Source organism: Natrix helvetica (genome assembly GCF_964273705.1).
Source record: "Natrix helvetica genome assembly, chromosome: 2".
Taxonomy (NCBI): Eukaryota; Metazoa; Chordata; class Lepidosauria; order Squamata; family Natricidae; genus Natrix; species Natrix helvetica.
This window is the reverse complement of record NC_138552.1, coordinates 240440627-240455783: the sequence shown is the minus strand read 5'-3', so window position 1 is coordinate 240455783 and position 15157 is coordinate 240440627. Positions and strand designations below refer to the sequence as shown.

General features: G+C 36.8%; 1 protein-coding gene across 5 annotated transcripts in view; it reads left to right on the top strand.

Annotated features, from left to right (window-relative positions):
* Positions 1–11099, top strand: part of MIA3 (MIA SH3 domain ER export factor 3) — a 35788-nt gene extending 24689 nt beyond the window's left edge. Inside the window, exons 20-29 of one of the 5 annotated variants that reach the window (XR_014174262.1) lie at positions 433–493; positions 583–618; positions 795–862; positions 962–1059; positions 1155–1289; positions 4721–4786; positions 4883–4962; positions 5123–5194; positions 5794–5901; positions 6385–6525. Coding sequence is in view for 3 of the 5 variants with exons in the window: in XM_081940182.1 (XP_081796308.1) it covers positions 433–493; positions 583–618; positions 795–862; positions 962–1059; positions 1155–1289; positions 4721–4786; positions 4883–4962; positions 5123–5194; positions 5757–5901; positions 6385–6704 (1081 nt within the window). In the remaining 2 variants the exon portion in view is untranslated. Of the gene's footprint in view, positions 1–432; positions 494–582; positions 619–794; positions 863–961; positions 1060–1154; positions 1290–4717; positions 4787–4882; positions 4963–5122; positions 5195–5756; positions 5902–6384 lie in introns of all 5 variants that reach the window. The other 4 variants (XM_081940182.1, XM_081940183.1, XR_014174263.1 and 1 more) reach the window with 4 other exon arrangements.
* The last annotated feature ends 4058 nt before the right edge of the window (positions 11100–15157 follow it).

Sequence of the window (15157 nt, the reverse complement as noted above, 5' to 3'; positions counted from 1 at the left end):
TATTCTGGGAGGACACAAGAGTTAGAATTAATACACCCATAGAGGCGCAGGCCTTTATGGAAAAAAATTAAGCACTCCTAGATAAACCAGATGATCTCGCAACAGACACACAGGACACGGGAGGGGCCGGAGCTCTGCTGGCGGGGGGAGAAGGGGCAATACCGAGAAAACTCAGGTCACAAAAATGAGTAAGAAATCTGCTTGACATAAATTGATTGAAATTATTAACTGAATTTATATGCTGACTATATATTGCTATTTAGTACTGAACTTTGTGTAAATGTATACTATGAGTATGGAGGGAGGGGACACCTGCCGCACACTGCAACTGCCAAAATTTGTAACCTTTCCATTACCCCTTTCCTTTTTTATTCCCTAAAAAAACCAATAAAACTTTGTTTTAAAAAAAAAACTTTTCATCTTCTTTGACAGGCAGAGAATTCAGGAAATGGAGGAAGAATTGCAAAAAACAGAGCGGTCATATAAAAATCAGGTCTGGAGCTATTTCAAGACATTCTGAAAAAGAAAACTAGATTATAAGGTGTTCTGCAAATTAAAAAATTTTTCTTTTAATATTTTAAGATTGCTGCTCATGAGAAGAAGGCCCATGACAATTGGGTAAGGCTGTACCTTTTGTTTTAAGAACAGCATTTCAGCTTTGAACATTTTGTTACATTGTGTTTATTTACTCTATTTATTTACTCTTGATATTCCTGAACAGCTCTTCAATCCTTTGATTTCAAGCGATATTCAACTAACAGTTTTGGATTTATGTACTTCTATCTTTTTTATAGCTCATAGCACGTTCTGCAGAGAGAGCATTAGTTGAAGAAAAAAGGGAATCTGCCGGCTTGAGACAAAAGTAAGCATGTTTTATGTTTCTAAGAGACAACACTAAGTAAAAATTAGCTTTTTTTAAAGGGGCTGGAATTCCACTAAGAATGTTCTTTTTTCTTATTAGAATCATAGAGGTGAATCAGAAAATAGCTTCCCTTCAGAGACCAATAATTGTCAAACCAACTGCAGGCCGGCCAGACCATCAGACTTTACCTCGCAGAGGTATAGTTGTTTCCCATGTGTTTAAACTTACCATTTTAGAAGAGTAAATAGATACTTTGCCACATTTCCTACGTATTATTTCTACTTCATAACAGGTCCATTAAGTCGCGATGGATCTTTTGGGCCCTCGCCTGTGAGTGGTGGAGCTCCTTCGCCACCACTAATGATGGAGCCCCCTGGACGACCTCCTTCTGCCAATCCAAGAGATGGATCAAGAGGTGAATTTAATAAGCAATCGTTTAAAAAATAATTATTATTCTGCAGCAAGAAACTAATACTTATCTTCTAAACAGATATACATAATTTAATTTTAACTATTTGTATATTTACCTTTTTACCATTTGTAAGCAGTGCAGAGTTGCCTTATCACTGAGATGGGCAGGATCTAAATGTAATAAATAAATAAATAAATAAGGACTCTGGAGTTAGCAAACAGCACAGGTAGTCCTCATTTTAAAACTGCAACTAGGACAGACAACTCCGTCATTAAGTGAAATGGTAAATAAGTGAAAAATTACACGCCTGCAGCTGTGTTTACAATTTTATTTCCACCTTCCTTTGCTTTGCAGCATTAGAAGGATATGACCCTAAACATCTGGGTGAGCTCGATTGGCAGGGAAGGTTTCCAAAACTCAACTCATGAGAAAATCTTATAGCTCTTTTTCCCCACTTCGTCGCCCTTTGGAATGCTCACCCAGAAGAAAATTGATTGTATTTATTGGAGAGGAAGGGATTATAACAAAGTAAGCAGCACAGAAATGGGAATACACGAATGCTTCGGACCACGACCAAATCAGGTTCCGACCCAAAAAAATCACAGCATATTTTTTTTCATGGCCGATTTCCCCTTCTGTGCCATTTTTGTTTTGTAAACGTTTGTAAGTTCTGCTGTACTCATTGAAAAGAATTTGCTTAGCACACAGGCAGTCCTCAAGGAAGCAACAGAAAGCAGCTACTTAGGAGGCAAAAGAAAGCCTTTAGTGAGAGACTGAGTAGGGTCTTATAAATTTCAGGCAGGATCTGCCCATTAAGCTCCTGGCTGAGCTTGTTAATCTACCATTAGCGCTTTTTAGGGAAGGCATGCTGCAGAGAAACCCCACTTAGGAAGAAAGGGCTTGTTTAGGCAATCTCTCTGCTTTAGGTGGGTGGGGTGATCAAGCACAGGGCAACACATACTAACTGCCTGGAATGCCTGTGAACACATGACAGAGAGAGATACTGCAAAGATCATTAATATGCACATTAGTCACAAAGTTACTTTTCATCATAACCATGAATAGTCGCTACATGAGGACTACAATATGAAAATGAACTGTCACTTGCACAATGGGATTTGCTTTGATTTTCTCTCTCTCTTTATTCCTCTTAAGGATATCCCCACTTATTTGAGGTAGATTTGGGGGATTTTTGGTAGAAACAGATCTTGTTCTGCCAATGATATTTGTTCAATTGTGATGGACCTGGTAAATATTTCATACTGTCGCTCTCCATTATGCTAACATCATCTTTATATCTTGGATGAGCTCATACCTGGATAGGACTTGAAAACCTTCTGCACTTCAGTTACCAAATATTGCATTTGGCAATATTCATTTTGCATCATCATCTATCTTACCTGAAAAATATTACAAATTCCTCCCAGTAATCAAAAAGCTCTGCCCAAGTGTGGCAGATGTTTTTTTTAATTGTTAAATTCAGTAACTAAGTCAGGTGGTTCTTGTGTTTTTACCTCAACTTAAATCAAGATAAGAAGAACTGGGGGGGGGGGGGGTATAGGTAGTCCTAAACTTACAGCAGTTTATTTAGTGACCATTCAAAGTTACAACATCACTGAAAAAGGTGACGTATGACCATTTTTCACACAAAAGTTACAGCATCCCCCACGGTCATGTGATCAAAATTCAAACAACTGGTTGGCAACTGATTCATATTTATGACAGTTTCAGTGTCCCGGTGTTATGTGATCACCTTTTGCAACCTTCCAACAAGCAAAGTCCATGGGGAAGCCACATTCACTTAACAACTATAGCAAGAAAAGTCATAAAATGGCAAACTTGCTTAACAAATGTCTCACTTAGCAACAGAAATTTTGGACTCAATTGTGGTCATAAGTTGAGGGCTACCTGTGCTTAGAATGACTGTAGCTTTAAAAAAAATGAGCATGATAATTTTCTGTTTGAATTTGTGTGAGAAAGAACTTTGCCTAGGAGTCTTCCAGTGCTAAATCATAAAAGACCTTTATAGGAATACTTAGTTAAATCCTATGTGTGGAAGTTTCTGCCCCAAAGTTTTGAGCTGGTTCTCTGTTATACTATGTTGATTAACTTACTGATTTTTAATTCCGATTTTTTGCTTTTTGTTGCTAAACTTTATCAAGCACTTATGTAGTAGTGATGAATTCCTTTTATAATTCCTGATCCATGTTTTAATTTGAATATCTCACGTATGAAAGGAAAAATGCACACTGTTGTATATTTTATACAGGTACAGTATAGTTGGTACCTTGCTCAATAGTAGTAACTGTGAGAGGAATCTTGGAGTCTTAGTGGACAACCATTTAAATATGAGCCAGCAGTGTGCAGCAGCTGCCAAAAAGCCAACACAGTTCTAGGCTGCATAAACAGAGGGATAGAATCAAGATCACGTGAAGTGTTAATACCACTTTATAATGCCTTGGTAAGGCCACACTTGGAATACTGCATTCAGTTTTGGTCGCCCCTATGTAAAAAAGATGTGGAGACTCTAGAAAGAGTGCAGAGAAGAGCAACAAAGATGATTAGGGGACTGGAAACTAAAACATATGAAGAACGGTTGCAGGAACTGGGTATGTCTAGCTTAATAGAAAGAAGGACTAGGGGAGACATGTTAGCAGTCTTCCAATATCTCAGGGGTTGCCACAAAGAAGAGGGAGTCAAAGTATTTTCCAAGGCACCTGGAGTAGAACAAGAAGCAATGGGTGGAAACTAATCAAGGAGAGAAGCAACTTAGAACTGAGGAGAAATTTCCTGACAGTTAGAACAATTAATCAGTGGAACAGCTTGCCTCCAGAAGTTGTGAATACCCCAACACTGGAAGTCTTTAAGAAGATGTTGGATAACCATTTGTCTGAAACGGTATAGGGTTTCCTGCCTAGGCAGGGGGTTGGACTAGAAGACCTCCAAGGTCCTTTCCAACTCTACTATTGTATTGTATTGTATTATATTGTATATTTACTTTAAAACATATTCTACATTGTCTTCTTGAACTCAAGGTAATGTGCATAATGCTCTGCCTTTTTTTCATATAGCAATCTTTTTAGATGGTTTGGAAAGAAAGGTGATTGGCATAAAATCACTGCATTTTCAGAACTCATGTTGAATTGAAGCCTAAATCCTCTCAGTCCTAGACTAATACTCTACTTACTTCCTAAATCACACCAGTTTAAAAATAGATGTATCTCTTTTTATAAAGAAGACATAAGATCAAAGAAACAGAGTGGCCTCCTGGTGTTTTCCAGGTTGTTTTTGGACACCCTTTGTTATTCCTTTCAGCTCAGTTAATGTGAACAATAGTCAGAATTGGGAGATTGTTGTCTGAAGTATTTGGAGGGCACTGTGTTTCACAGCCTTTAATTGGCAAGATGATAATTTCTTTACCAAACTGCATTGTAATCCTTCAGATACTATGACTGATGGCCCTCCACTCCAAAAAAGACATTCTGATCTATCAGGAAGAATGTCTGCCCCAGGTAAGAATGGCAAGAAATTCCATCTACATTTTGAAAGTGTAGCATCTTTTTTCAAGCAATATTATATATGTCATATATATTTTTTTCTCCTTCCAGATCTTGGTCCTCCTGTAACAACACTGATCAACAGTGGGCCAAGAACATCTTCTCCTTCAACTGCAGTTCTTGATGGAATGGTAAGTGGGGAGGTTTCTATTTCTTTGGGTGAAATGACATGCTGTACGGAATCTTTGTTTTGTTACCTTATATAAGCCATATCATGCCTTACTTATGTATCAATTTCTATTTGTCTTTCACCCCATCTTTATATTGCTGGGGTGCAATATCTTACCAAAGCAAAATCTTACCAAAGAGCTTGAGGTCCCCCACGTTTCTGCTGTCCCACCTTCCTCTGGTGAAGCAACTGCAGTGAGTACCAAGAGGCTGGGAATGGTGCCTTTCTCCTGCATTCGATGGGAAGGATGTAAAAAGCATGGAGTGCTTCATGACTCGGCATGAGTGATGTGGTGCAAAACTCATTCTGGGTTGCAGTTCTTTCTCTTGGCTTCGCAATTTGTTAAAGCTAAATGCCTTGTTGGGCAAGCTAAGGAAAATATAATCCAGTTGCTTCATAAATGGTCGCGCTTGACACTTAAGGCTTTTCTAACCCCTGAGGACCTCTGATCATTTTCTTCTGTAGATGGTGTGGGATTTGGATTGGCTGGTGTTATAAAGGAATGCACTTAGAAGAGTATCTAGTTCAGATTTGGATTGCCATTTTGAGAAAGCTTTTATAGTGTAAAATACTACTTTGTCGCCTGAATACAAGTATATTCTTGAAAAAGAAAAATTCCATTAAACACAGTGAGCTCTAAATTTGGAAATTTGAGATCTTTTCAGCAGCAATATTTCTTAAAGTACTTTTAATCTATAGTTCTGTAATTTCATGAATAATGCCCTTATAGATAACTAACACTGCAGTCTTCTGCAGGTTAACATTGGTTCTAAAGGCCCACCATCTTTCCCAGGAGCCCCCATAATGACATCCCCAGCAGTTGGGCATTTGCCACCTCCTATTCGGTTTGGACCACCACACCGCCTGCCGTATGGACCTCGTCCTCTTCCTATCTCTTTAGGTATGGACTTTATTTTCATTGTGCTTTTTTCAGATTATTTAGCTTTATTGCTAAATACCTTTCAAATGCCTTTTAGTACATATCATAGTTTGCTAAAATGCACTTTAAAGGAAATTCTGTTTTTAGTATTGAAAGAAATGTTATTTTGTATAGAATATGAAGTTGTCTTATATACGGAACATGCAAAGATTGGGTCTTAACAATAACTTGAGTGTTATAGGCTTCTTTGATGGCATGTTCAGTCTTGTATTAAGCCTAGTTGATTTTTAGCAAAACAAATAAAAAAAGGAAAAATCTTAGAAGTGTCAAAAGGCTGTAAAGAGCACAGATTCCTTATCCTTACAACCCAGAAATCTTTTACAGCCTATTTTGAATATTTATGTGCGGGCATAAAGATTGAAGCAGGATTTCCTAAAATGCAAGTGATGGCAAATGGTAACTTGATTTTGAACCACCCAGTTTCATTTTTTTTTCCCCTTTCAGTTCGTGGAGCTCCTCCACCGCTACCTATGCCTAGAGATTATCCACCCGGTCCTCCATTTGGAATGCGAGATTTTCCTCCTGTTCCCCTGCCACCTCCTGAACAGAGAGGATATATCCGTGGGCCACCTCCTTTCCGGCCACCTCCTCCTAGAGATTATCCTCCAGGTCCACGACTACTTCCGCCAGGTTTAAGGGATTATTCTCCTCCTGTTAGAGACTTGCCACCTACAAGGCCCAATGACTACCAAGAAAGCCCTCCCTGTTCTCAATCTCCATCTAGCTCACAAGACTCGGCACATCTTCCTGAACAGAAACCATGACTTCAGATTTCTGGACTGATTTTGATCACGTTTCATGTGCTGAGGATTTCAGTGGCTTCAGCAGGACTCTTCCTTCTAGATTTGGTTTCAGTATAGCTTTCTTTTTCTTTCCTTTTTTTTCTTTATTTCTTTTTATTTTTTGCAAAAAATAATTTCTATAGTAATGTACATTTTGATAACTTCTAAATCAGACTTGTTCATCCTCTTTGGATGTACTTAGAATGTTTCTGTGATAAGCCTGAAGCCTGCTTTTACAGCTGTGACCAACTCGCAGCTCTCAACGTGCAATATATAAGAAATACCTGTATAGTTAGTTTTTAAATAATGTAACCTATGTAAATGATGTTGTTAAATGATTTAAAATTATAATCTGAACATTTCCTGTGGAAATAGCTTCAGTAAGAAAAGCTACCATTCATATATAGCCTACATTCACTGTAGACAAATGGTTTACATAAAGAAAGATTCTAACTCATACTTTTTAAAGCATCTTGCGTAAAAGTACCAGAAGAAAGCTACATGCTATATTGGAAGGACAAATCTACTAATAAAACAAGATTCTTTTTTGCTATATACAAAATTATTTTTAATGGTTAAACAAGTTGAAAGTAGTTATAAAGAGTAAGTATCCCAGAGTAAATGTTGTTCCACTGTAGTAAGAAAGAATCAAGGATAAAAATATATGAGAGAGCCCTCTGCTGCTTTAGGAAATACTAAATCAAATATACACAAAGTCTGTTAATTTCAGCATCATTTACAGTGAAGTGTAGCAATTAGTTTGTTGTTGGTTTGTTCCAGCTAAAGGCTCAGGTAGAATTATGTCATTATTTTTATATCAAATAACTGGGCAATTTATTTAAAATAATTATTGAATCGATGCTGAAAATTGTTTTCTCACATAAGAATATTTTTCATTATATCTGTCTTTAAAAATTCCTATCCTGTTGTATAAGGGTAGATGTATTTTCTAGGAGTAGTATTGAATCATGCAGTTTTCTTGAGAGTAGATGGATGGGTGGAATGATAAAGTGTGAAAGATAAGACAATCTTCATTTCACAGAACTTCTGAACCCTTTGTGCTTGTATGCTTATTTTGATTTAAACATACATATACATATAATGATGCATATACCGTACATATATGCTTGTATACATATTCTACTTATATCTACTCATAATATTATTTCCAGGTTGTATCAATAGAAAAGATAAGCTAACTACAATTCAAAAACTAATTGTAAGTCCACCTACTCAGTGATAAAATCTACAGTAGAGAAATTTTCGGGTGACAGTTCAATTCTGTTAAGAGCTATATTTTGTTAGGGGCTTGGAACAGAGCCCAAAGAATGTGTGCCTTTGTCTCAACCAGCAACTGCAGGACAAGGGATGGTTTACAGCGGGTAAGCCAAGGAGTGCCAATTGTTAATCCTTATAGAATTATAGTGTGGGATTTTCAACCGAAAGAAGACTAACCCATGATTTGAAGTTTAAGCAGAAGTTCAATAGACATTATTTACCTTCAAGCAAAACTTTCACTTCCTTTTTAATGAAATGTTAATTGAGTGTAACCAAATAAATAGTAATCATGAAAAGGCCCTTCTAGAACAGAGCATCTCTGTTCCTTGAACATAAATATTCTGACCTGTAACTTAAAAGTTTTGGCTTTTGAAAGGTTTCTTAGAACCTCCTAATTTAATAGAAAGACTTGCTTATTTTGTAAGGTGGCATTATTTTTGGAAAACATTACTACTATCACAGGCACTTTCAGATACTGGAAATAAATATGTGATGAAATAGCTTTGTAAATGTTCACATACACATGCCTTTGAATCAGGAGTATCATCAGAGGAATGAAACACATGTTTTGTTTTTTTCCTGATAGCACCTTCTCCCCCTCCTCCTATTTTTAGATATGGTTTCATATTTTGTTTTGTACGTAGAGGAAGGCACAATAGGATACGGTATCCTTGATTTGATATTAGGATATTAAGGGAAAGTGAGCACATAAAGTTGGGGAGAGTTGATTTTAAGAGAAACAAATCCTGGGTGTGTAATTGTGTATCTCTAACTCAGAAACCAATGGAAAAAGCTTGAGATGAGTGGGAGTTAACATCAATGAAACCCTGCCAGAGAAGACCATTGGCACATCTAATACAACATTTGAGAAACTCACAAGCCCAAACTGAAGGTCATCAGCCTTTTGCTATTATATTGCCCACCGATCAGGATATTGAGCATACTATTTGTGGTTTAAGAAATAATATATGGCCATTAGTGTTGGTAGCCCTCATGAGCCTTCATGAGTTTATGCAATTCCCTTTTAAAACCATTAAAATTACCTGCCATTACCACAACTACAACCAGGGAATATCACAATTTACAGAGTGGAAAAAATGTTTTATAGCATTTCTGAATTTCCTTGAATTTAGTTCATTTGATATCTTTGAGTTCTAACATTGTTAGAAAGAGAAACACGCTTGTGTCTCCACACTATGCAATGTTTCTCAACCTTGGTAACTGTAAAATGTATGGCCTTCCCTAGCCAGTAATATCTAAACATCTCAAAGTTACCAAGGATAAAATATTCTGGGAGTTGAGGTTCACGCATCTTAAAGCTGCCAGGGTTTGGAAACGATTGACTCTTTCTATGTTTTCCCTTTGTTCCAAGTGAAAGAGTTTTATATTCTGCAGTCTATTTTTGTGGGGAGTTATATAGTTCCCTAACTACTTTGGATGCTTCATTTTGTAAGGAAGGGCATCATATTTGCAAGTTTGAATTACAATTTTATTTTACTTTTTTTAAATTCCCTTTTCAATTCCCTTGGAAAAGTATAGATTTTTTTAAACAGCAGCTGCTATTTAAATAGCTATTTTCATCTAGCTGTTCACTGTAACTCCAGGATAATTTCCCCCGTTCAGGTTCTGCTACCTCAGATCTTGCTAATGCATAATTTCAAATAAAGATTAAGTGGTTGTTTTGTGCCAACATACATAAGTTTGCTTTTACTATTTTGAAGCTCATTTGCCCGATTTGGAAATCTTTTAGCGCTTTTTACAATCTATTTTTGATTGCACCATCCTGAATAGCTGATATCATCAACAAATGTGGCCACTTTACTGATAAGCCTCAACTCCATCTATATACAAATTGAAGTTGAATACTTAATATCACAGAACATATCAAAACATGTCAAAATAAAAGCAATTAAAGTACAGTAAAAGAAAAAAAGAACATGAACAGAGCAGAAGTAAGATACCGTGAAATCTGGTAAGAATACCATAAAATCTGGTAAGAAAATATGATTGCCCACGGTGGTGCAGTGGTTAGAGTTCAGTACTGCAGGCTACTTTTGCTTACTGCCGGCTGCCAGTAATTTGGCAGTTCAAATGTCACCAGGCTCAAGGTTGACTCAGCCTTCCCTTCTTCTGAGGTGGGTAAAATGAGGTCTCAGATTGTTGGGGGCAATATGCAGACTCTGCTTAGAGAGGGCTGTAAAGCACCGTAAAGCAGTATATGTCTAAGTGCTATTGCTATTGCAGTATGGAACTCCAAAACTACAGAATTCTCTGCTCTACACAGAATAGCCCCAAATCAATCCAGAATCCATTTGCTATTAGTAAAGCACACATTTTGAAGACTGCAAATGCAAACTTAGCAATGGCTTGTTTTATCTGGGGTCTTTAGTAGAAAGAGATTTATTGCAAATTCTGCTCACCCAGAAAATTACTAATAATGAAAGATACTAAGAATTCATTATGTATATCTCACAAGGTTAACACATGGCCCACAGATGCAGTATTTCCAAACAGACGGACACATCCTTGGGTTTTCTGAAAGTTGTCCTTCAGTGTAGTTGATAGCAGGATACCAAAGCATCTCAACTGCAATCGGGTTAAAATGTTAATGATTGAAAATAAAATTTACTATCCCTCAACTGCATTCCACATAGTGCTTTGCTTTACTCCATTTGCAAGTCTTTTTTTGTCTAAAGACAGTCGTAGTCTGTTCTTGTCCCAGCGACAATAGTGTCTCTGACTTAAAACCAGTTTCAGAACTGTCTCCAATTTCTTTTTCTTTGTCCACGTGGAATGAAAGTTGTCTAGCAAGATCAATATGTCAAAATTCTAAGTTAATGGAGATCAATCTTTAGCCAGTATATGAAAATACTTAACCACCCTTTTGTTTGAAGCCTCCAACTATAGGCTGTATTAAGGATACATTTTGCTACTTGGAACAACTTTCATAAGTAATTAATTTTTCTCTTTCACGCTACCTGGTAACAGACACCCAGCATAGTTGGAATTAATCAACTGCCTTCTAAAAAAAAGGGGTTGCTGCTGAGCATTCAACAAAATTTGGGTGGTATGAGCATTTCAATTCCCTGTGTATTGCAGCATTAATCCTAATTCAAGAAAGGCCTCCTGGAGAACTATTTCCAAGAGGGTTAATTATTCAGATTATTGCTAAGTATCGATCAGAATTTTACCAAACCAGTGCTTTGATCTAAACTGATTACTTAGACCATTGCCATATTTGGGGTAGAATACAGTTGTCCTCTTCTTACAACCATTCATTTAGTGATGATTCAAAGTTACAACAGCAGTGAAAAAAGTGACTTACACCTGTCTTTTTTCACATGACCATTACAGCATCTCTGTGGTCACATGATCTAAATTAGGTCACTTGGCAACTGGCATGTATTTATGTCAGTTGCAGTTTCCTGGGTCATGTGATCGCCTTTTGCATACTTCTGACAAGCACAACCAATGAGGAAGCCAGATTCATTTAACAACTGTGGAAAGAAAGGTCATAAAATGGGATAAAGTTACTTAGCAACTGTGTTGCTTAGCACCAGAAATTTTGGGCTCAATTGTGATTCTAAGTTAACAACTACCTGGTATGGTCTCTTTGTAAAAATGGATCATGTGCTCGTAAAGCCTGAGTGTTATTTCATTACGGTAATCAATTTATGATCATAATGGAGCCTGCCCATAATGGTCGTAAGTTGTCATGGTTGTTAAATGCAGCACCCATATGATCACCTCACTTAACAACCACATGTCCTGCTCCCCCCCCCCCATTGTGGTTGTTAATCGGAAAGTGTGGGAAGCCTAGCACTACAGCACATCCCCATCTTACATGCAACCTCGGGCTTCTCCCACCCATGTGACACCTTGTGCTCTGCTTTCCACCCCATTGGGGTCCCACAGGTGTTGGGCCTGCTTCCTGACTTGCTGCATCACCCACCCTTCCGGGGTAGGGTGGAAGGGAGTTTAGGTGGGGGACCAGTCATAAGGGTATGCAAATGGACAAGCGTCCAATTTTGTTCATGTGATTGCAGGGGCACTTCAGCCTTCATTCCTAGTTCCAGCCAGGTGTCTCTCCGTGATACTCCAGTATGCTACCTCTTGCTGGTCTGTCCCATGACTCATTGTTCATGACATACCTGACTTCTTTGGACTTAATTTCAGTGAGATCAATGCTATACAATAGGGAGGGTTTTTTTTTTAGTGTTTCTGGTTTGTAACTTCTTTCTTTGCTTGTGGGGGGAGAATAAACGAGTCAGTCACTCATCCTCACCAGGATTTTGACATTCATCTCCCTCCCTTCTCAGAGAATGCTTGCTTAAAATTGGCCTTGATAGAAAGAGGACTTCATGACCTTGAGAAGATTTCTGTTCCTCTCTCTAATAATAATAATAATAATAATAATAATAATAATAATAATAATAATAATAATAATAATAATAATAATAATAATAATAATAATAATAATAATAATAATAATAATAATAATAATAATAATAATTTTATTTGATTAGCCGCAACCCTCTCCCGAAGGATTCGGGGCGGCGTACAATCAAAACAGATAAAATACAGATAAAGACAAACATATATACATAAAGAACAAAGACATATACATGTGCATGGTGGAGGTAGACTCATAAGTGAAAGACAATTAAAAAACACAATTTAAAATCCCATTAAATAAAATTACTGAATTAAAAAACCCATCAGGAGCGTTATGAAGTTATGATTGAGCCAGGCCGGCTATTTGGAATAGGTGGGTCTTGAGCTTTATACGTGCTTTAATCTCTGTGTTGTACTTACATTTTTTTTCTAGATCACAAAAATATTCCTTCTCCTTTCAAGAAAAAAAGTGATAAGGTTCCAGGGATGATCTCCTAAAAGAATCTTAATTGGTATTATGTGGAATTTTCTCAATTCTTGCAGGTGCAATGTCATTGAGGGAAAAGTGGTTTTGGTAAATTTATTCATTATTCTATCTCCAGCATAATAAGATGATAACTATTCTATAGTCCCCATATCATCATAGTATATTTGATATTATATCAGCTCTCACATAATTTAGTAATCATTTTATGGAACACCATTTTCTTCTCTTAAAGCTAATGCTTCTAATCTGTAAGAGCATTGGGTTGCCCTGACATCAGATTTGTTCTTACTGTTTGAAATTGAGTTTTGCTGATTAGATAACTTGTTGGAATAGAAATGACTAGTACATATTGTAAAAGTAAAAGGTCGAGGTTGTAATGTTGCTATATTATTCTACTGAGTTAAAAGGAGTTGGAAGTCAATGTTTTTCCCCCTATCCCCTACACTTTTTTCTCTTCTATTTTCCCCCCTGCATTTTCCCACTGTTCTAATTTTCTTTTGTATTTTATATTTTCAAGAACTTAGTAATATTATAAAAAATATTTGTTCTTACTGTTTAAAGAGTGGAATGGAATAAGATTCTCTAGGGCTTCATTTCCCCTTTGAATTTATTTTGTTCTTTTCTCTATTATATCCACTGTCTAATTGAAGATTTTTCTTTCTATATGGCCAGCCAGATTCTTTTTCTAAACCAGTTTAGTTAACTTCAATGTTCTGTGCCTTTTGTGCCCTCTGAACAGTTTAGTGTAAGCCAATTAAAAACTTGTTTTCATTTTTTTGTTATAAATCTTATCCAGTTGTTTAAAAATAGAAAGCACAGTTTGTGCAGCTAACGGTATTGTTTTAACTATAAAAATCAATTGTTACTTTACACTTACTCGTACTGTCTCAGAGTTAGCTTTGAGCCTTAGTTTCTAATGTGTGGTTGTTCCTGGAAATAGTTTTCTCCCCTGGCATCTAAATTTAGCCTATACTTCTAATAAAGTTAATTTCTCATACCTATTATTTAATGGCAATCAATATAAACCATTCTGAGAACAAAGTGAGCTTTGGATGCCAGCAGGTTGTCAATTTTCAGTTGTTTTGACAGTCTGTCCTATGGTTACACATAGCACACCATGTCTTGTTTTTTTAGAAGTACTTTATTTTCATCTCTGGGTTACCTCCTTTTGAATCAAGACAGAGAACAGCAGAGGTTGTAAACCCATTGTTTTCATAGCAGGGCAATATAAATTCTCAGTTAATGTGTTGGGTTAGATCAGAATTAAGACAGTGTTCTGCTCCTTCAATCCTCTGGGTGATCAAATAAGTGAATTAAACAAATGAGTTTTTTCTATACAAATGAATGATCCCAGAACTATTTTTTGAGGAACCTCACTTTGAGCATCTCATCAACACAAGAATTGCCCATTTCTGCTCATTTTTTAACCAGTTGCCAATCTATGCGAGCACCCCTTGTTTTCTTCCATGGTTCCCGAGTTTGCAAAGGTGGGACTGTGAGGGACTTATGTCCAAAGCTGTTTTAAAGGCCAAATATATCATGTTTTAGAGTAGTGATCCAACATACATCATTGTGTAAAGACATTTTCATTCCTTTTCATCAGACATGTCCCATGTTTGCTTATTTTCTTTTGTAATACTATTAAAACAATTGCCATTTAGCTGATCACAAAAAGTTCCTAAGAAGTTAGTAATAACAACAACAGTTCCAAAGAATTCCAACAAGATGAAAATAAAAACAAACAGAAAAAGCCAGTGCTGCTGCATAAAAAAAAAATCAAGTCAGAGAGGTCACAATGAGGAATATGTAGCCTGGAATAGTAGTCAGTCTTAGGCAAGTAACATGCAACATGAACGGATGTTGGTTGAATGGATATTAAAAACTATGGCAAGTGGCTTCTTTAGAGAGATTAAAAATAAAGATTCACTTGGTCAACGAAGATGGCCTAATACAAAGGCGCTATTACCAATTTTTATTTTGGCTCAATCTTCCCCAAGCACAGGCTGCACATTTCATAAAGCAAATGTAAAATGTAGGTTGAAGGGACATACTGGAAGCCTGAGATTCAGAAACATGGTATTGGAATGTTGGTATCTGTCCAGATTGCACTTTAGGATACCGAAGGAACTTGCTGATAGTTTGGCCAAATTATCATGTATTTGAGAAATACTGGAGAACATGTGAAGGTCACAGTAGGGACGGCAAATGCCCTTGGAGGTACAGGGTAATTAATCTGCCATTTCGACCCAGAAAAGCTATAGTGGATGATTTAAAA